Source organism: Cupressus sempervirens, chromosome 5, assembly GCF_028749045.1.
Source record: "Cupressus sempervirens isolate cs-2001-9-10 chromosome 5, ASM2874904v1, whole genome shotgun sequence".
NCBI lineage: Eukaryota > Viridiplantae > Streptophyta > Pinopsida > Cupressales > Cupressaceae > Cupressus > Cupressus sempervirens.
The window spans coordinates 219,501,582-219,524,474 of record NC_143122.1 but is presented as its reverse complement, the minus strand read 5'-3'; the positions used below and the strand labels follow the sequence as shown (position 1 = coordinate 219,524,474).

The 22,893-nt window shown below is 33.0% G+C and overlaps 2 protein-coding genes across 2 annotated transcripts in view; both read right to left on the bottom strand.

Annotated features, from left to right (window-relative positions):
- The window catches only part of LOC149555216 (heavy metal-associated isoprenylated plant protein 23-like), a 263,404-nt gene that overhangs the window by 12,842 nt on the left and 227,669 nt on the right, over positions 1 to 22,893 (bottom strand). The window lies entirely within an intron of this gene.
- LOC149555218 (heavy metal-associated isoprenylated plant protein 23-like) lies at positions 12,582 to 13,638 on the bottom strand. Its single transcript, XM_089833604.1, has 3 exons — positions 13,515 to 13,638; positions 13,342 to 13,417; positions 12,582 to 13,260 (listed from the first exon to the last, which is right to left on the bottom strand). Exons 1-3 carry the CDS (start codon positions 13,593 to 13,595, stop codon positions 12,968 to 12,970), a joined length of 450 nt encoding a protein of 149 aa, XP_089689730.1. The 5' UTR covers positions 13,596 to 13,638; the 3' UTR covers positions 12,582 to 12,967.

The window sequence follows — 22,893 nt, the reverse complement described above, 5'->3', positions numbered from 1 at the left end:
AATCTAACCCACCCAAACGCGCGACGACTTACAAAGACACGTTAAATTTTGCATATAAAGGTCCCATCGGGATGTGCGAATTGTTAGCCTACAACTCACAGCAACAAAACTTGTGTGATTGTTGATGATATTTTATATAAGAAGGGGTTGGACAAAATATTCCTTAGATGTGTGGATACTGATCAACAAGAAAGATTACTCCAAAATTTCAACAATGAAGCATGAGACGGGCATTTCTCTTCCACGGTGACATCTTTCAAAATTCTAAGGAATGGTTTACTATTGGCTAAGTTTAGGTCCACTTATAAATGGGTAAACAACTGTGAAAAATGTAAACTGTTTACTGGTAAACCACATCTAGCTTCTCTTCCTTTAAAACTAGTAATCATTAAAGAACCCTTTCAACAGTTGAGGTTGGACTTCATCGGCCCCATCAACCCAAATTCGAGTGCTAATCGTGCTCATATACTCACCGCCATAGATTATTTCACCAAGTGGGTGGAGACGGTGCTAGTAAAAGCAACATCTTAGGTGGTATGTAAGTTCCTAATTGATAGCATCTTGACTCTTTTTGGAGTACCTGTTAAGACAATGGCAAACAATGCCCAAAATTTCTCATCTCGGGAAATTCAACTTTTTTTATCACATTCATCAAATTATTTTCCACAAGGTAATGAGCAAGAAGAATCTACAAATAAAAATTTGATTAATATCATGAAAAAGATAGTAGATGAAAAAGGAAGAGATTGGCACAAGAACCTTTACGAGACACTATGGGCAGATAGAACCTCTCCTAAAAGAGCCATTGACATGACCCCAATTGAATTGGTTCATGGAGTAGAGGCACAACTATCACTTCCCCTAGAATGAACTACCCTAAAATTGTAAAAAGTAATAGAAGGTGAGGTTTTTACTAATTCTCTTGAGAAAAGGATTCTATACCTCCTAAAAATTAAAGAAGAAAGAAGAGATTTAGTAGATCATATCATGGAGCACCAACCCAAAGTAAAAAAGATTTTTGACAGAAGATGAAGGTCCAAAAAATTCATGGAAGGGGATAAAGTGTTGCTATGGGATAGAAGAAGGGAACCCAAAGGAGCTCATGGCAAATTTGAAAGCTTATGGAAAGGACCTTTTGTGATTTCTTACGAGTTAGGGTCTAATGCATTCAAGCTGAAGTATATCAATGCAGACGATCTACCCTTGTCCTATAATACACAGGATCTTAAGTTGTATTAGCTTTAGGTTTAAGGCTTTTACACATTGTATATACCCATTTTCCTTTGTTTTCTCCTACTTTTCTTTCTTTGTAGTTCTTGTTTAGAGTCCCCCTTCTTGCAAGTCAGTTCATGTCTAGTCTACGAAACTAGTGATTCTAGGTTCATTTTTGATCCCTCATAGTCTCAGTCCCCAGTTAGAGTTAATTGTTACACTCATATTTTCCTTCCCCTTTTATTCTTGTGGATCCTAGTGTAGTCAAATTGACATTGAACTTGAACTATCTCTACACAGTTCAACTTCAAGTTCAAGTCATTGATCAGGAGGGTTTAAAAGCTAAAACCTTTATTGGGATCTCCAATGGTTAAAATTTCCTTTTGTCAAGTCGAAGTTGAAGTTGAAATTAATTAAATTTTCTACTTCAAGTTCAAGTTCAACTTCTAATTTTATGACAAAGTTTCATCTTGTTTCCTTTGTAAAGATTTTATAAATATTCAGGCATAGAGTTCTAGAAGGCTTTACACCATGTCATAGCCAGAGGTTTGAAGCATGATAATGGTGAAAACTAGGAGGCACATGTTAAAGCACAAGTTATTATTAGAAAGAAAGAAATGATCAGCTAACGTTACTTAAAGTGTGAGATTGTGGGTCATTTTGACAGAAGTAATTAACTAAAAAGACTAAAATGTCTTGTCAAACAAATCTACACGTGGGCATATCAATAATTTTGCATTTCCATATCTGATCATGATATTTATCAAGGCTTTCACTTTAAGTACTCATTTTTCCTATTTTTTTCTTAACTTTCCATTCTAGAGTCTGGAGCACCAAGCTAGTAAGGACAAAGCAAGAGAAAATTAGCATTTCAAAATCGGTGAGTAGAAAGCAACTTTCCTTGTCCATTTCCATTCCTAGTTTCTTTTTAAGAATTTCAAGTAGTTGTTTTAGTGAGTCTTTCTTATTTTCAAAGTAAACATGACCCTGTTTCGGCCTAAGCTCCCTAAGCATGAAAAAACCTATTTGTTGAGCTCCTTGGCAGAAATTCAAGACACATTCCTAGTAAATGTAAACTTAATTGAGTTCATAGAAAGAACCAAAAATGCCCAAAGCATAACCATAGCTTAGAAGCTAGCCAATAGTGGATTGTTAAAAGCTATAGATTTTCTGCCCACTATGGAAGGCACTGAATTGATAATAGAATACGTGAATCATTATGATCTGCAAAGTAGGTGCATAAAGAATTCTTTAGGAGAAGTATTAGCAAGAATTGATTGGATAATGATTGGGTCATCTTTGAAACTTGCCCACAAAGAGTCTTATTCGCCTTGGGCATTTGAAGAAGCAAAGTATCTATATGGAAAGAATAAGAAGGATTATGACTTTGTAGTGGTGCAAAGTTGGCTCTTAAAAAAAACATCAGGAGGACCAAGGTTACCAAAGCCATTGACCATTGAGCATTTTATTAAAGAAATTTTTGATATAGTATTCATCTTAAATAAGGTGAAAAGAAATGAGCACGCTTTCCACTTGAAAAATTGGATATACCTCTTTATTTAGAAGATTGTAGGAGGTGAGAAATGTATTCATTGGGTACACTTAATAGCAGAGGGATTGCATAAAGGGCCTCTAGGTCTAACTAATTTCATTCTCTTTTCATGTCATCCTTTCTTATTTACATTCTAGTTGTTTCAAAAGAGTGGGATGAGCTTCTTCATGAACCCTGGATAGAGGATATGATGATATATCAATACTGTAAACACTTGTAGGCTAGAAAACCCTCTCATGATGAGTTCAAGAGAATGAATGGTGTGTTCTTAGGAAGGCTAGCATTTGAAATCTGACGAAAAGAAAATTCAAGACATTCAAAGGAATCCATCTAAGCAATACAAACTTATGGTTGCTACTACATTCAGTTTCCTAGGTTTACCTATCTTAGAGTTGGTACTTTTGATGGCAATCCCTTCAAGCTACCTCGTTATTGTTTGGACAATGTTGTTCTACTAGAGATTTGCAGGCAACTAATCATTATGAGAATTTTTTTTGAAAACATTGAGAAAACTTTGTGATTCTTTTCCCTATAGAATTGGGTCATTACAGATGCCCAAATCTCAAGCATGCTATGATGGTAAAGGTGGAGATATCTAACCTTTTTCTCAAACCTTATGTTGCTAGGAAAGGTTTTGACTGTGCAAGATTTGCTAAAGAAAATATCAAACTTGCCTCCTCTTTCAGACACATATTCCTCATTTAGAGGATTATTGGGCCAACTGCTCTGATGAATTTGAGGTTAGAAAAAGGTTATGATCAAGAATGACCTTAGATCAGCTAAAAACCTTCAAAATTAACTTGGACATTGTTGGAGTGAAAGATGATGAAAAATAATTTAGGTAATAGACCCCTAGTATATTGAACAAATTGAATGCTTTCCTATTCTTGAATTAGCCCAAAGAAAAAAGGAACAAGATGATCTGCATTCCCAAATGACGGATATACTCAAAAGAATAGAGGAATGGCTTAAAAAGAAGAAAAGTCAGGGAACCATTGTCGAATTATCAAAGGAGCATTCCAAAACTAGAGAAAAGAAATCCCCTCAAAAGCAAATTGTTTCCTCTGAATACGGTGTAAATGATTTTGTTGCAAGTGAATGGGAAGTTGAAGTTGAAGTGATCATTTCCAAAGTTCAAGTTCAAGTTCAACATAAGACGAAAGTCATCAGAAGAGCTACTCATTGGAGCACTAGAAACAAAAAAAAATAAACATGGCCCTAAAGGAGGAAAGTCCTTGATAGAATTGGACTCCCCTAAACCCAAACCTAAAAAAGAGAAGGTTCAAGTGTTAACAATATTTCAAGTTTGCCAAAAATTTAGCAAAACTCAATTGGAGATTGGAGTGTACACATGGATTCCCTTGCCCTAAATAATACTTTCACTATGCTTGAAATGGGCCTCATATCATTGAAGTGGCTAGAAACCTCAGTTGTAAAGAGACAAAGCATGGTACCATTATCCCTTCCCATTGATAACCTAGTGAACAAATGCCTAGGTAAATCTTCTAAAGCTAAGAAGGAGAAAATTGAATCTAGGATCAATTTTGATAAAAACATAGGGCATTGGTTGGCCAAGATCACCAAACCACCTTAGGAAAAATTGAAAGTACACATAACTCCTCAAGACTATCAAGTGTCAAAGGTAGACTTGGGAAAAGGTAATAGGGAAGTTGATATGAAGATATCGAAGGTCTCCAACAAGAAACCTGCAGATCGAGTATGGAAGGATGCCAAAGAAAAATATGATATGGAGAAAACTATGAGGAATATGCCCCAATACATTAATGTTATCTTGCGTCCAGAGTCGAAGCCACTTAATAAAATATCTTCTATCATTGATGTTAAATCACTAGTCAACCAAATTTTTTTAGACAATCTATAGAGGAGCAAGGCAGTTGCCAAAATATTTGAGGAATGGGTTTAGTTTGTCCAAGAAGAAACAATGAAGTAGATAAATCTTTTGAACAAATCGTGAAAGAAAATTGCCAATATGAATAAAAAGATTGAATCAAATGTCGATGTTCATGAAAAAGAAAAGGCTAACTAGATCAGAGAGGTTTCATGGATGAATGAAGTGCAAGAATATAGTTTGCAAAAGTTCCTTCCAGAATGACTGGTGATGGGTTTAGATGAAAAAACCTCTATGTGATCAAGGATTGCATCGAATGGAGAAATGAAGCTATCACACAAGGAATGTCAGAAATCGAGGATCTGCTCAGTGGGCTTGACAACATTGATGACATCATCCAAGGTGATCTGAAGTGGTTTCATACAGAATGGACTAAAGAAATTCCTGGAGGTGAAAGAAAATAAAATGCCAACAAAGAAAGATTTCTCCAACATATCTCACATGTAACCATGTTGATAATTAATTAAAAACACTAGAAATGCATGAAGCAAAGATTGGTGAGGTTTGTAAGGAAAAAGAAGTCTAGAAAGAAATAATCGCATATCTAGGTCTACCACATCAATCAGTAATCTCTGCCATCACCACCGCATAAGAGAGCTGGAAATCAGGAAAAGTTGATGCTGCTATTATGGAAAAACCTTAAGATCCTAGGATACCTAGATCCATCTAGTTGGCAAAGATTTCCATATTTTAGTTTCTTTAATTTATCATGCTTAAAATAGTTAGCATAGTTAGGTAACTAAAATCTATTAACTCTTGGCAGGGTAATTTTGGATCATGGTTTATCCAATTGTGTGTGTGTGCGTGCATGCGCACACGTGTGCATTTTTTTGTGTGTACATTATAATTGGCTACAAGAAAAGGTAGACTCTTAGTAGACACAACATAAAACTATTCATCATATAGATAAGATTTTATAATTAATATTAAATTCTATTAGTTTTATAATTTGAGCTTTCTCATATAGATATTGTTGTCTATTCAGCTGTGATTTTTTTTCTTGTGGAGATGAATTAAATGTGAAATTTTTTCTTTCCTTATCACTGATGACATCTTATTTTTAAATTAGAAGAAATAGAGGGAAGAAAGTGAAAGTTATACTTAACTTTTATATTTAATAGATAATCATGTGGATGATCGTTATTACTAAATTTGAATGGTTTTTTAATCTTCACATTCTAATGAATTGATTAGTATCTATGCTTTGAATTCTAAATAAGATTTTGGTGATAATTAATATTAAATTCTATTAGTTTTATAATTTGAGCTTTCTCATATAGATATTGTTGTCTATTCAGCTGTGATTTTTTTTCTTGTGGAGATAAATTAAATGTAAAAGTTTTTCTTTACTTATCACTGATGACATCTTATTTTTAAATTAGAAGAAATAGAGGGAAGAAAGTGAAAGTCATACTTAGCTTTTATATTTAATAGATAATCATGTAGATGATCGTTATTATTAAATTTGAATTGTTTTTTTAATCTGCACATTCTCTTCATATTAATGAATTGATTGTTATAATCTTTTAAGTATTTTCTAGTAAAATGCTAATGGGAAGTTTTCCCTCAAAAAAAGGATTTAATGAATATCTTTCAATTTGGTAGGTACACCTTGTAATATTGAAAAGCAATATTAGGTAGAGAGTTCCATATTATTTTCTTGGGAACTCAAATTGTTGATGTTAATCTTAAATTTTCTCTAAGTTTAGTTTACCTCTATTAGAAGAAAAACTATTCATTAACAATGGTCACTCTCCACCATCCATATGATGTGAAATCCTTGTTTCCAATATATCTCCCCCTTCATGGATATGTCACTCGATTCCCTTCTCAATTCCCTCTCATCACCCATAGTCACTTTGTCAACCACTCCATTGGCAAGCAAGTATTAACAGTCCTCTAGCTTTTTTCCAATCTCTTTATTTTGTTTAAAAATATCTCCAAATGAGTTCTTTTACCAATTTTTAACTTCCTTTCTAATGAGCTCTAGCTTCTTGACAATTATAAACATAGAAGTCCCCTCCACTCTAGAGTTACACCAATGCTCAACACGCTCCTTGAACTCCAGTTGAGAATGCCACATAATCACATATCTAAATGGTTTCACACCCTGAGTGGCACATTTCTCCCATCAGAATAGAAGCATTGAGAGATCTGAGATAGACTTGGGAAAAGCCTAGAGGAAGGTGGCTAAGAGAATATTACAGTCAGCTGCTATCAACACTCTATCTAGTCTCACTTGGATATTATTACTACTTGACCTATTATTAGAGCAAGTGAAGGGGGGTCCCAACAAGTCAATGTTCACTAAATCATTTTGTTTGATGAAATTGTTAAGATCATGCATACTATCAAAGTAATCTTCAATAGCTCCATGTTTCTTCAAAGGATATAATGGAGTGTTGAAGTCCCCAACACACATCTAGTGATTCTTCCAATGCATAGCACCTAACACTTTTCCCTAAACTTGAAGCCTCCCACCCCAAGAATTAAGAGCATAGAAGTTAAGAAGGTGCCAACTAATGCATTTATCCACAAATTGACAAACTAGAAGATGAGGCTTAGAACTGATCACTTTACCTCAGATCATATTTGGGTTCTAAATAGTAGCAATACCTACCAAAGTGCCAGTGGCCTCACTATACACAAAGCAAGCACCCAACTAAATGTAGGATAAAGTCTTAAAAAAAATCTTCATAGGCATTTTGACTTCCTAAATAAGAATAATGTCCACTCTATGATCTCTAATATTACTTTTAATAGCATAGTACTTTTTAGGGCTATTGATCCTTGTAATATTCAAGGAGATAAACTTCATCTTCAATGTCTCCTTGTGTCTTCTAAGGTAAGTTGGGTACCTTGATCAATGTCTCTTGCTATGACTTTAAGTCTTGTGGTTTTCTTCAGAGGTCTATGCACCTTAGCCTCAAAACCCACATCCACTCTAGAAAATCCTCTTTAACTTTCTGTTAACTGTATCCCGATCACTATCAATATTGATTAGTGACTGCGTAGGGGCCATACACTCCATGTTATCCTAGATGGGGGACAAAACTTCTTGGCATATTGGTATCATAACCATAAGTAAGCCACCCTAGTCATCCCCCAAAACCTTATCTCTACCTCCAGGGGAACTAGGGCACCCTCCCTGATTTATGAAATATTTTGAGAAAACTATTTCTCGCATAGGTTTAGAGCATGAAATGACCTCTCCACCCTTGTTTCCAAATAGAAAGAATACTTCTCACAAGAGATCCATATTGGAACTTTGGTCACTTTCTCTAAATTCTCCAAGGTGGGCCCTATGGGGTCATCGGACCCAACTATGTGAATCTCTCCTTCTTCCAGTACTTCCTCATGAATATTTTGTGTGGGGGGCCCTCTTTGGTTATCATCTCTTTCTCCAATACAATAGCCTCCTTTAGACTAATATCAAGCTCCTTACTTCCCTCATTCCCCTCAATGTTTTCAAGAGGCCTCCTGGAGCTTTCTGCATGGGTAGAACGAGACCCGCGGATCACTTTCTCCTTCTGTTTCTGGTTCCTTTTGGGACAATCAGTGACAATGTACCCAAACATAACACACTACTAATAGTAGAACTCTTCATTCTCATATGAGATGGATTAGGACCACTTCCTTCCCTTGGTAGTAAGGAAAATCTTTGTAGGGAGGGATTGGATTATAGCAATGTTAACACAAAATATAGCAAAAGACTTACTAGTTCTAATATTATTAGTTCTAATGAAATGACCAAAAAAATCACCAATCCATTTGAAAAATTTAACATCCCAAAATTCTAGGGGAGCCCATATAAATGAACCCAAACAGGGGCCATACAGAACAAATCCATAGCCAGGTTAAATCCAGGCTTCCATCTACCAAGGGTCAAAAGGTGCTTACCAAAGCACCTAGTCCCCACCATAACAATCCCTTTATCTTCCTCAGAGGAAAAGTTGAATAATAATAGATTCTCTAGCATTGCAAATACATTAACAAATCCTTTAAGTTTCTATTTTTTCATGCACCATTTCCTAACCATCTCGTTAGATGTGTGGAAAGCATCAAAATGACCCACCAAATCTTGGGTAAACCCTAGAGATATTGGGTCAATAACTGAATCTAGTAGACTAATTTTTGGGTCATCCATACCCATGGCCACCACAGGAGACACATCCATCATCATCTCATTTTTTAGCCCCATCAACACACTTTTCCACCTAGGTTAGGGGAGCATAACCATGTTAGAGTTAACCTCCCTGGGATCTATCAAAAATTGGTTCCTCGAAAAGGATAGGTCTTCTAGAAGCTCCTTAGGACCATAAAGGGTGCCAGAAAACCTGTTGTCAATCAAAACCTGATTCCCTAGAAAGGAAAGATCTTCTAGAAGTTCCTTAGCACCATAAAGGGTGCCAAAGAAACTATTGTCAAATAGGAATTCCACGCTGGTAGAATCATGTGTAAGGACCAGGATCAAGTCAAGACATTCTTGGGGAGGATCTAGGAGTGGCAGGGGAGGGGGGCCCTCCTCATAATCATCGATCATTAGCTGGAATAGAGTGGAAGTTGTAGCACAAAAGTTGTAGAGTGAAAGCTGTAATTATGTTATGGTTAAGGATTCAATGTTATTTCTAGGAATGGGTGTAAAGGAAATAGTTTTGGATGGATGCAAAAAGGATTTAAGGCCCCTTTGAAACCAAAAATACATCCTTCTATGGTGGGTTTAGGATGAAAAACCTCTCCTTTGGCTTTCTTTGCTCCTCCATTGTTTGATATCTCTATACCTTCTTCTTATGAGAAATTAAACCTTCTATCATAAGAAAAGGGTTTGCTTCTTGCTCCACATTCCTAATTAGAAAAAGAGCATATATATTTGTGGCTTCTCAATTCAATCTTTATACTCCTACATTTATGAGGGCTTATGATATGAATGATAAAGTGGGGCATTATTTTTGTGAATATATTCAAGTGTTTGACCATTCAAAAAGTTAATGTAAGGCCTTGAAAGATAAAATATAAGAGATTATGAATCAAGTGACATGAACCATTCATCTATTGATGAGTCATCGTCTCCTCTCCATGGCAAGTAATATTGAGGTTTACCTCTATATATCATATATTTTTCACATATCTATCATATCTCATTTTCCTTTGTGGAGACAAATACACTATCTTATCTTCTTTTGTGGGGGCCAATCCACTTTATTATCAACCTTTGTGGGGGCCAAACCACTATCTGAGTATCTTGATTTTTCCTTATCACGCACCTATCTACCTCATATTTTGTGTGTCAATGAAAAATGTATAATTTGTCCTATAACATGCCTATATAGGATTTCCTATCCATGTGAACACACTAGATCTAAAGCCTCCCTTTGACATGCCTATCTAGTATTCACTATACACGTTCAAGTATAATCAAAATTGCTCTATCATGTAGCTATGTAGCATAACATGATTTTTTACTCATACTAGAATAATTTTATTTATAGTGGCCTTTGTCCCTAGTGATATTGATTACATTGAGTGTCTTTCTTAGTAGTTGATTTCCTCCTCAATGGGATCAATGCTACTAATCATAATCATCTTCATGACCCCTAGCAATAGAGCAAATTGGGGTCTTAGTCATATATTGTATTCACATTGGTTTCTTCCCTATCCATTGGTTGTCTTTTTACTTGAATCAATAAAATCATATATTCTCCTCTCCTTGTTTAGAATTCCTCTAGTTGTTTTTTTCTCTGTTTGGGGATGGCACATTGTATTGAGACAACATTTCTCATTGAAGTCTCTTTAGTTCATTACTTAGCCAAAGCCTTTAATTTGTGTGTTATTAAAATCATTCATTTTGAGATTTTTTGCCTACTCAATTGCGAGTAGATTTGTACTTTATTTTTGTTGGAGTTGGAAATAACAAATTCCATTCCATGTGCTTCTCCTTCTGAATCTAGTTTCCAGATTCTATAGAATATTTTGGTAAAGAATTAGAATATTTAAAGAAGATAGATAATATTGAAGCATTTGAAGAATATTTTAACAATAGAGAAAATACTCTATGACCTTTAGATGGCCATCAATATATGATATTAAAAATGTCATCCAATTGTATATCCTTGGCAAGATGATTTTGACACCAATATGTTCACGTTGGTGGTTTATTAGATTATGTAACATTATTATTGGAAACCAAAATTGGGCTTATAGATCATAGTTCTATTTCATTAATTTATAATCAATTTGTACATTGCTAGAAAAATTTGGAAACTAGAAGAAAATTTTAGAAAGTGTTGGAGATTGGAAGAATAATCTAGAAAGTGCTGATTTTTTCAAGTGTTTGCAAGCCTTCTTGGTCAGTGGTAAAAGTAGTTAGAATGTACTTGGTATAATTAATTTATTTTCCAACATCCCCCAAATTAATTATATCAATTTTTATAACTATCCCCCATGATCCACAAATAGGATGGATCCCAACATCAAGTCTTGTTAGGTACTCATTTACAACATTAAACTATAGTTCCCCTTATTACTATCACTTTGGAAATAATTTCCTCATCATTATGCTTTGGGTTTTTAACCAGTTCACCCATAACCATTTGGGATTTTTCCCAACTAATTAAACTACTTTTGCTTTAGGGTTTTCACCCAAGTAGGTGGTTTTACCACAAACCCTTAAACAAACTTTTAAGTTTTTCACCTAAATAGATAGTTTAATCACACACTAGCAACAAACCACCAAAAGTGGGGAACCATAAAAAATTATAAGATTTTCTCTTTCTATACTAGAAACTTCTCAGAAAATGCCTTAACCTTGGGCAGCCGAAAAAATCAACTGAACAAATGCTCTAAATGTGCCTTGGATTAGTGGGAATAGAGGTGCAGGTATGCCCAACAAATCCACTCTGAGAAGCCTCCTCTTCATCAAAGAAAGATCATCAGAGACCTTAAACGACAACCATAGTTAAAATCATTCATGTAACCCTCGCCAGAAGTGATGCCAAGATTGTTCTGACTGTCAATCTTGCAAGCATAGTGCCATCACTAAAGCTCTGATTGAAAACCATTAGCAGCTCATTGCGGAAGAGGTAAAACTGGGCGGAAGCTAGGGCAATGATAAATAGCAAAGAAATTGGCTCCTTGAAGAAGCTATGTAGCACTTGCACCATTAGCAGCAAAAAAATTCTTATACTACTTTTGTATACATTCATCATATTCTCTTTCTCTCCAATCTCCTAGACCATTTACCATCAGCTTTGATATCATATTGGAAATCCAAATTGGGCTCATAGATCACAAGCCTATTTCATTAATTTATAATCAATTTGTACATTGATAGAAAAAGCTGGAAACTAGAAGAAAATTCTAGAAAGTGTTGGAGATTGGAAGAATAATCTAGAAAGTGCTGATTTTTTCAAGTGTCTAGAAGCCTCTTTGGTCAGTGGTAAAAGTAGTTAGAATGTACTTGATATAATTAATTTATTTTCCAACAATTATTATCACTGTGTCTTCAAATCTTTCATTAGATACACTATGTTCCTTGATATGGTTCATTTTGAGAAATGTTGCCTATTCAATTGCAACAAGGTTTGTAGTTTATTGTTGTGGGACGTGGGTATAATGGATTTCAGTCCATCTTCTTCTCCTTGTTCTCTATCTAGTTCGCTATTATATATATATATATATATATATATATATATATATATATTTTAAAAGAGGGGTAAACGCTTTCACCTAGAGCTATGAACCAGTAAGGCCACAAATGAGGGACCTCATCCCCATGAGATTTGAACCTTGATGGCAAGGATAACAACACAACAACTTAACCATTAGAACATGCCACTATTGGCAAAGTTCACTATTATATTTACTTGGTAAAGTTTCGTCTATTTTAATTCTTCAGTAATGGACTCGTACTTTTTGTTAAATAATAAAACAGTGTTGTCATTTCTCATCTTTCCAAAAACAAACAGAATGTTTTGATCATAACTTCGAATACTTGCTATACAACAGCAGGATCTGCTAAAGTGGCTATCTCCGCCACCTAAAGAAATCGGACATTACAAAGCTTGCCACTTTCATCTCTATCATCCATTTTTTCTTCGTCTGCTTCCCCCAAAATAAAAAATCATTCCACTTTTGAAAAAACCAAATATCTTCTACAGTTGCGCAACGTATGTACATCATCCCTACACCAAATGATTGTTTTCCATCTTGTGTGCAGAGAACAATGAATTCGAGAAACAAACAGAACCTGCTACGTACATAATCGAATTGAACAGAAGAGAGAAGAGCATGCAAGTCTACATGATTGAACAAGCGTTTGGATTGTCCTCGCTGAAGAGGGAAGTGTATCCTTCGTCAGTTTTATCAGGATTGGGGAAGGTGGGGTCCACGCTCCTTACTAAACCGGGAGGAGCTTTCTTATCATACACCTGAGCCGTATATGGGTAGTATACCAGATTGTACGGTTTGTATGGCCAAAACTCTGCCGTTTTCCCCGTTCCTTTCACCCTCTTCAGCACCTTGTTCGGATCAACGTACCCACTCACTGTCACCTTCAGCTGCTTCCTATCCACCTCCAAAGATCTCAATCCTGCAACCAAAATCACGTTAATATTCCTCCTCATATTCATACTCACTCCATTCACAAAACATATTGCTTTTGAAATTTCACCTTTCATATTCTCCAGTGACTTCCTCACTTTTCTTTCACACCCTTCGCAGTCCATGCGAACTTTCAACGCAACCGTCTACAATTACACAACATGAAAGCTTAATTAACATGTTGCCTCTTTTGCTTCGTCACATCTAAATTATATAATGAGAAAACAAGAGAAAATGGGGTACCTGGAACTGCTTAATCTTCTTCTTTGGCCGACGAATAGTTGCTGCTTCCATCATGCTCTCTAGCAGATCCATGCCACCCATCTCCGGCGTAATACTCAAATAAAAACAAGGCAGATGTTTCAAACAGTTGATATATTGATGAGTCCACCGACTGCTCGGCTTTCAATTTATAGAGAAGGCGGTGTGATGCAGAGATTTGGACAAACCGATCACTACGAAGACACGCGTCTTCTAGCAAATGTTTGAAAGGGAGAAAGTGGAGATGAAAGCGTAGAAAAGTAACGTGGCAGCAGGAGAGAAAATGGTCGGCGATGGAAATGGGAAAGGAAGGTGCGAGCGCACAATCTGAATTAGTTATGCATGTTGAACTAACAGACGTTGATTGGTTATATAGCTGGAATGGCAGAATAACTGCTTCAACTCCTCGATTAAAGTATGGCAGTCAGACATTACAATGTAAGTGTAGCGGTTCAACTGTAAAATGCCAACACTACTACTTTTTCTCCACCGACATACATCACAAGTCCACGCCTTCATCTCGTGAATTTTCCTTTCTTAAAAGGAGAAGCTGGTCCTGCCAAGGAAAATGAGCATTGAAAAAGCTGCATTCATAATACTATTTAATAGCTTATGAACGGACTGAATATAAAATAAAAATAGGTTTCTTTACTGAGCTCCTTCGTCCGTTTAATAACGTGGCGGGCAGAAAGGAAAAGGGCCAAGTCAAATAAAAGGTGAAACGGATAGAAGCTACAGGCACCACGACCTATACATAGATCTGCCTTGAAATTCGCCAAATGTGACGTCCACGCGGTTACAAATGAATAAGACAATGTCGGTGCATTTAAATTATATTTCATCTGAGCTGAATGCCCCAGCAGAACGTACATGTGTTCTTCAGCCTGCTCATCCTTATCCTTGTGAGTTACCATGTCTAGATTTTTTAAGGTAGAGGGTTGTCAATTGTCAGATCTTATTTCCAGGAAAGAAGTTTGATTCGCTGGATTGTGTTGATTGAAACTGAACACAGAGATCAGTATAAACTTTCGATCTGTCATGCTTTTTTTTGGGATTGCGTTATCCGGTCATTTCTATTATTGCTCGACTTTGCGCACGTACTTTTATAATTTGAGACCTCTGATATGAAATTTAAATTTTGGATTTGGTGACGGATATGAGCACCCACTTTTTCTTTAATTTATAATAATTAATTAAAAAATTTCATGGTTTATTTAGATGGTGCTTCCAATATTAGCTTTTCAATAGATTTAGATTTCTGATATTTTCTTCACCCATTATATCTGATGACTTAGAACTTGTGTTTAGTTTATTTTTTAGTTTTTCTTTAATAAATTTATTATAGTATATAAGAGTTAAATAAATTCATCTAATCAAATAATATAATTTTTTTTTTTGTAAATTATGAAGTCAAAAATTTTGCATCTATATTATGTACAATGTATTCATTTGAGAATAGAATTTAGAAATGATTAATTCTAACAAAGAAATGTGAAGTTTTAATCACTAGTTAACACATTAAAGCCAAAAACTATCGCAATAGTACTTAGCTTACCGACAAGTACTTATATTATTTAGCCAATAGGCTATTTGTGACAACTTTGTTCCTGAAAATTTAATATTTGAAGGAAAAGTTGTCAGTTGATCGGAAAAGTTGTCAAAAATTTGCAAATTCTTCCCATTAATTATTTACCAGCCAGTTTTGTTTCTTGCTCCAGTTTTAACTCTTGTTTTGATAGTTATTAGTTGTTATCTCCACTTTTAACTATTATTTTTCTTTTCTTATTTATTTAAAAAATAATTACTTGTGATCTCCATGGACATTTTAACTTATGTTTGATCTCTATTTATTTAACTTTTAATTTTTTAATTGATTTAGGTTTTAGTCTTTTAATTATTTTTTATATTAGTTTATTTTTTTCTTTAAATGTTGTTTTTTCAGTTTTTATAATTTATTTAGTCAATAGAATATTCATTAGAGACCATTATTTTTTAACTGATAGGCTATTTGTGGGATCCCAAAAATTTAATTTTTGATTAAAAAGTTGTCAGTTGGTTGGAAAAGTTGTCAGTTTGGCTGAAAAATTGCAAATTCTTCCCATTAATTATTTACCAGCCTATTTTGTTTCTCACTCTGGTTTTAACTCTTGTTTTGATAGTTATTAGTTGTTACCTTCACTTTTAACTATTGTTTTTCTTTTTATATTTATTATTTGTGATCTCCCCATTAGCTCATGTGATCTCTTTCATTTAAATTTTGATTTTTAAAATTGATTTAGATTTTAGTTTTTAAATTATTTTAATTTATTTTTTATATTAGTTTTTTTAAAAATTTAAATATTATTTTTTTAGTTTCTATAATTTATTTAATTGATAGAATATTTGTTAGACACTATTTTTTTGTATTTCTCTTATTGATTTTTCACAATATTATTTATTGATTTTTTTAAAGATAATTTTTTTCATATTTGATAAATTTAATTTAAATAAATAATATTTATTAATCTATTTAAGATATTTTAGTAAATGTTTTTTTTTATTTAAATTAAAAATTATTAATAATCTAATTTGTTCACAAAAGATTATATTTTAAATATCCATTTTATCCATTTTATCTATTGTTCTTCTTTTCTTATTTATTTAAAAAACAATTACTTGTGATTTTCATGGACATTTTAGCTTAAGTTTCATATTTATTTATTTAACTTTTGATTTTTTAAATTGATTTAGGTTTTAGTTTTAAATTATTTTTATATTAGTTTAATTTTTTCTTTAAATTTTTTTTTTTAGTTTCTATAATTTATTTAGTCAACTGAATATTTGTTAGAGACTATTATTTTTTCATATTATTATTTTTATTTCTTTTATTATTTTTTCATAATAGATTTTTCAATGGATTTTTTTAAAATTGTTTCTTTCATATTTGATAAATTGAATTTAATTGTAAAATCTTGAAATTATTGAACATGTTTCTTAAGAAATATTCAAAAAAAAAAAAATTTTAAAATTTTATATCTATGTTTTAATTATCAACTTTTCTATTTTTTTATTTTCATTTTAAAAAAGACTTATATTTACATTATTTAATGTCCATTTTGCATTTTTCTCTTAAATCTCATCTCCTATTGGCGCACTCAAAGCATGCGACTACTAGTATTATACTATTTCAAATTATGTGGTCTTGTTATATTCTCTTTTTTTATGGGGGATGATGGAGTTTGACATACAAGATCAAACAAATAAATTAACACAATTTATATTAGAAGGTATTCAAGCAATAATATTTTAAATTGTTAGATTTTTTTTCTTTCCAAAAAAGTGTTTTTTTAATCTAATTTCTTTTACCTTTTAATGTTATAGGTCATTATGCTTTTAACTTTGTTTAATTTTTTAGCCACCAATTTTGCACTGTCTAAATTTTTTTAGCACCAACGATGGTGCTTGGTTGGGCGAGTCTATCCAAAGCTTGTGCATTTGATTAGATCGACAAGTTTGAAGCTCTCCATAAACACAACATTTGCTTATTTTGAAAGAAATTGGGTTTTGTTTATGCCATGGGTATTGATCATGTGCCCTCAAAGTTTCTCTTCAAAAGCATTAATGTATAGTATTGATTCTTTCATTTCCTTAAGGAAATTTAATAATTATTCCATTGGAATTAACATTGGAAAAAGAAATGATATTTTAGCGCAACATATGAGGGAAAAAATATAAAAATTAGCAATTAACAATTATTCATTATAATAAACATAAGCTTAATAAATGATATTTTAGAGTAGTCAAAGAGTGGAAAAAATGAAAAATTTAAAGTGGTGCACCTCATTTAACTAATAAGTAATAATCAAAGACAATCTTTTTTCATGAGGCTCAAAAAAAATCTAAATATTAAAGCTTATCTTTAATATTGAGTAAGAATTTGAAAAGTACCAAGGAATGACAATAGAACAAAGGTAAAATTAAGTAGTAACCTATTCAACACTTTAAATACTTGAAAGAAAAATATAAAGGGAAAAAAGTAAGAAGCGGAGATTGTATTAATAATTAATAATGGACAAAGGATTTTTATTTTATTTTTTGTGTAGTTCTTATCAAATATAGGAGGAAAAAATATAAAAATGTACATTAGTTTTAGAGAATATGAGGGCATTAGAAAAAATAATCTCAAAAATAAAATGGTTCAAAAGAATTAAAAGGAGATATGGTATTTACAATGTTAATTAAAGAAAATATATTTGGAAAATATTTTAAATAGGAGAAAACATCAAAAAAAATTAAACTAAATATGCAAATATGTAAAACTATTGTATTTATCAAACTTAAATCTTTATTGAAAGCATAATACTTGAAAAATATTACACATTCATTAAAATTAAAAATATATTATATTCATATATATATATATATATATATATATATATATATATATATATATATATATATATATATATATATATAACTAATGATAATGTATAAAGTAAATAGATATAAATATTAAAGGTTTCAATTTATTTTTCAAATAATTTTATATTTAAATAAATTTTATTCCACAATTTAAAATACATTAAGATTTATTAGAATATTATTTCTATTGTATAGTCCATAACATGATACTAGGTTGTTTTACATAGTTTATGAATTTCTCATTGGAGATTTGAAGCAATAGGACAAAGCTAAAAAAAAATGTCTCATCATCCTAACCATTTAAAAAAAAATTAGAAGACAAATAAGCATGCATTGTATAAGATCAATATGACTAGTTTTAGTTATTTTGAAGGTAGATGCAAGTGTTAGATTATATACGAAATAGAAATGATGAATAAATTTTGAGACTTCAATTTATTTATTTTTTAGATTATTATAAGTACATTAATTTCAAAGAGTTGAAGCTATAAAATTTTGATCTTTTATGAATTTTGTTGTGTTTTCCACATTTCTAAATTAATATACATTGATTCATATTTAGGTTTTCATTTTCCATAATATATACTACTATCAGCCTAACTATTGTGCCTCTTTTTGTGCAAATGCTAATATTAAATCTTGTTCAAATTGATCTTAAAAAATATGACAATATTAGAGAAATATTATGTGAATTTTTTTTGAAGAAGCTAGAAAATTGATAGTTTTTCCATGATTGTGTTTCTCTTTTGAGTTATAGCCATAATTTTGTATTTAAAATTCTCTTTTTTCTTTCATGAAAAAAAAAGTTTATTGAGGTGACATTTGATCAAATCTCTGTATAAGCAACAATGTGATTACTACTATTTTGTAGTTAGTTGATAATATAAATTTTATTGAATAAAAGGTCAACTAGAATCATCAAAAAAAATATTATATGTTAGTAATTTATATATAATCATACAAAAAAATAAATATAGTATAGATGTTATAAGTTTTCAAAGTCTAGAATACCTCTTGATTATTAATTTTCATTTTTTTCAAGTCAAATAGATTTTTTTAATTTTCACTATGTCTTGTATATTTTTCACACTTGGAACCCAATTTTAAAGAATAGTAAAAATACTAAATTTATAAATAAATATATAAAATTATAAGTAAAATCAAAATATATTATTATTTATTATATGATTTTGTATATAATGTTTAAATTGTATAAAAATATTAAAGGGATGGTAGGCCAAACAAAATGAGAAAATTACAAGTTTGCAATTGAAGAAATTTGGGATAAGGTCAAGCAACAAAACTATTGGTTTGAACAAAGGTCATGGATAGGAGCTAATCATGGAAGTCAAGAAGGTTAGGAGGACTTGGAAGAATGACATAAATGGAAGTGATTATATCAATATGAGAATACCTTTTCATTTTAAGGAGAAAACCAATCATCATAAAGAAAAATATCATATTTGGTTGGGAGTATGAATGAGGAAAAACAAGAAATGAGAAACACTATCTTTCAAGGATTAGAAATATAGGAGAAAATAGAGAAGATAATAGAAAAGAACATAAACCATTGGCCCTAGAAAAAGAAAACACTAGTACATTTTTCATCAAATAGTGTGGTGATAGATAAAGCTAGAGAAAATATGATGTCGGTGCAAGAAAAAATTGGTGGAAAATATAAAAATGAAGCCAATTTCTGATGGCTTTGTTTAGGTAGAGAGTTCCTTCAATTGATCTAAAAGAATAATATTCGAGCATAGACTTATTATATATTGGAGCATAGACTTATTATGGGGAATGGTATTAGGATCTATGTATAGGACTATATTTATGACCCTTAGAAACATGAGATCAAAGCTATCCTAATGTTCAAGATTATAAATTTTCCATTGTAATATTGAGAGACCTCGTCTCTGAAAGAAACTAAAGAAAATCTATGGATTAATGTCTAGATGTGGAAGAACATATCATGCATAAAAATGTTGGGAGATATAATCACATATGTGTAAAATTGAAACTTTTTTTTTGTATTTCCCCAATGACTTGGATGTTTACACTATAAAAAATAAAATTTTCAAGCTAAAAGTAGAGTAAGATGAAGACCCTCTTTACTTGGAAGTTGCAGATGAAGTTCTCTGTGATTTTTGGTGTTTTGAAAATGGGAGGTAAGAGGAGACGAGTTGAACTAGGAAGTTGCATGGAGTGGATGAAGAAGGAAGAGGTGTGGGAGATTTTGAGAAGGGGTAATTTCACTAGGTTTATGGAGAGATTGAATGGAGGCAATCCCACCATCACGCAACAATTTCTCAAAACTTGGAAAGACAACTTGATTATGGTGGGTAACCAACTCATGGAGATAATAGAGGAGGTGATTGCTGAGGCTATGGGCCTAGAGCTTGAGGGTCTCAATTTCTACAGGGAGTGAAAGTTATCTAACAGAGCCATGGATGATTTTGTGGACTCTGAGATTGAGAAGGCTAGCCTGGTTAAAATTGGTAAGTCCTTCATCAACCCAGCTTCAATATCCTACCAATGGCAGTTCATCATGTTTGTTATCATGGAATATTTAACGTTGGATGGGAGATTTACAAAATGTTATGGTTACCACTTCATGTTGGCCAACCATTTTAGGCATAATGTGAAAATTAACTTCCCCTATTATCTGAAGTAGTCTCTCACTATCTCTATCCAAGCTTTACAAAAGGACCCAAATGGTGAACATGTCTTCCATGAGGGTCTAATGGTGCTTATTTTGAATACTTTAAAGGCCAAAAGAATAGTGAGGAGCAGGGGTCAAATTAAAGATGCTAACTATGAAACTGAAGGGAGTCCAAGAGAAGGGTTATGACTCTGAAACCTAGGATGAGGCTGATGGGGATGAGGTTTATGTGGTTAAGGGAACTGACAACATATCTAAGAAGAAAAGGAGAGCCCCAGGTCACTCTGACTCTAAAAAGGAGAGTGATTTTATGGAGGATCTACTAAGGGTTTATAAGAAGGAGTCTGAGATAAAGAGGAAGAGGGTTAAGGATAATCCAGGGAAGAGGATTAAGGATAGTCTAGGGAAGAGGGCTTTGTCCCCTTCTGATGATGATGATACCCTAGCCTAATGCTTGGAAAAGAAAAGATACCCTTCCAGGTGCCCTGATAAGGAGTTAGGAGATAAAGGAGAGTCCGATGATGAGGACTCCTAGGAACAGGGGATTCATGAGGGTTGGGAGAATAGACATGAAGGTACCCCTAAGCTCATGAAAGGGATGCATGGTAACCCGGGTGCTATACTAAAATAAATTGGGGTCATGAAGAGCCAAATTCAAACACTTGGTAGTGACATGCAGGAACTTAGGAAGGTTGTCATGCATGTTAGTAAAACTGTATGTGGTGAGCGCACCCTCGGCCAACATATTGATAGGCTCATGGATGTGGTAGGTAGCCCTGAGGATGTTAAAAATCTTATGCAGAAGATTCCACAACTAGAGGCTAAGAATAGGGCTATTGACATAGACTTCAATGCGAATCAGGAGAAGGTAACTATAATGGAAGCCAAGATGTGCAACCTTGAGAAGTTAATTAAGAAAATGGCTGACAATGTGTCTACCCTGTTGAAGAAATTGGACATGGATAAAGGCCAAGACTCTCCTCCAATGGTTGATAGCCAAGGTCCCAACAAATGCACTAGGGCCCATTCTAAAAAGACTGATGATACAACCAAGAAGGATGAGGTGAAGGCTATGACGAAAAACATGCAGATGCTTGTTGATCAGGCTCTGGACCTGATTAAGGCCACGTAGCTGGTTCTTTTCTATCTTTTGTGCTGTCCTTTTGCTTTCCTAGTGCTATTTCTTTGCTATTTTTTTCAGCAATTCTGTCTATGACCTCTTGTGTTTCTTTTTGGAGGTCTGTTTTGTTTTTGTTCCTAAATGTTCTATCTTTTTTGAGACTTTCCTTTTGTAATAAGGTTTCGGGTCCTTAAAACCTGTTTTTACTTATTCAAAACATTATGGGCCACATTTCTATGATACAAGTATGGATCAAAGGGATACACTAAGTCTAGCTATTAAAACTATTAGGGAAGTAAAGAGTTAAAAAATTATATAGTGCCTCAAAAAAAATGGAAAAGATAAGGTTTGAATTACATTAAATTTTGAGGAATTATGTCCTACATAATAAATAGACATGGGAAAAATCATGACTTTTAAGAGTATTAGACTCGTATTCTTGTTCACCATTGAGCGAGGATTCTAAAATGAAGGAAGGAAATGATCTAAAATCAATAAGAAAGATATTTTAGACTTAATCAACAAAGGAAAATGAGGAATGGGTAAACCAAAGAAGGAATTGGAAAAATCTATGACCTAGCATAAATAAATAACAACTATATATTCATCCCAAATTCATTACCAAAAGAAATATGTTTTTTTCTTTCTAATAATTTTTTTAGACCTAAAGTAAAAATGGCGCTCTACTCTAATTTTGCGAAAAAATAAAACCCTTTTTGACCCACGAAGTCTCGAAGAAAATTCTTGCAAAAACATGTAAACACAAGGGGCCTCGAGCTAATTTGGTAGCAAAAGAAACCACAAAGCATATATGATAAGAGATACTCGGTAAACACAGCGAATAGATTTGACATTTTTAAAAATGATGCAGAGGAACCTCGCAACCAACGATGTAGTAGGGGTAATAAAAATCATGAGATGTATGCCCAAAATCCTCCTTCATAAAACTCTCAAATCTGCTTAGAGGTACACCAAAATCTGAATCACCAGATTTTTATAGTAGATCAACTAGATAATCAAATTCGTATTTTCAATTTAATGAGATATGCTTACCCGAAAAAATACAAGGCTATGGTTCTGGATCCATATCTACTGGTTTCACCTTAGGAAAAAAATTTATCCCCCAAATCTGCTTCCCCAGGTGCATACATCCCCCCTCATCTTAGAATCCATAATCCACA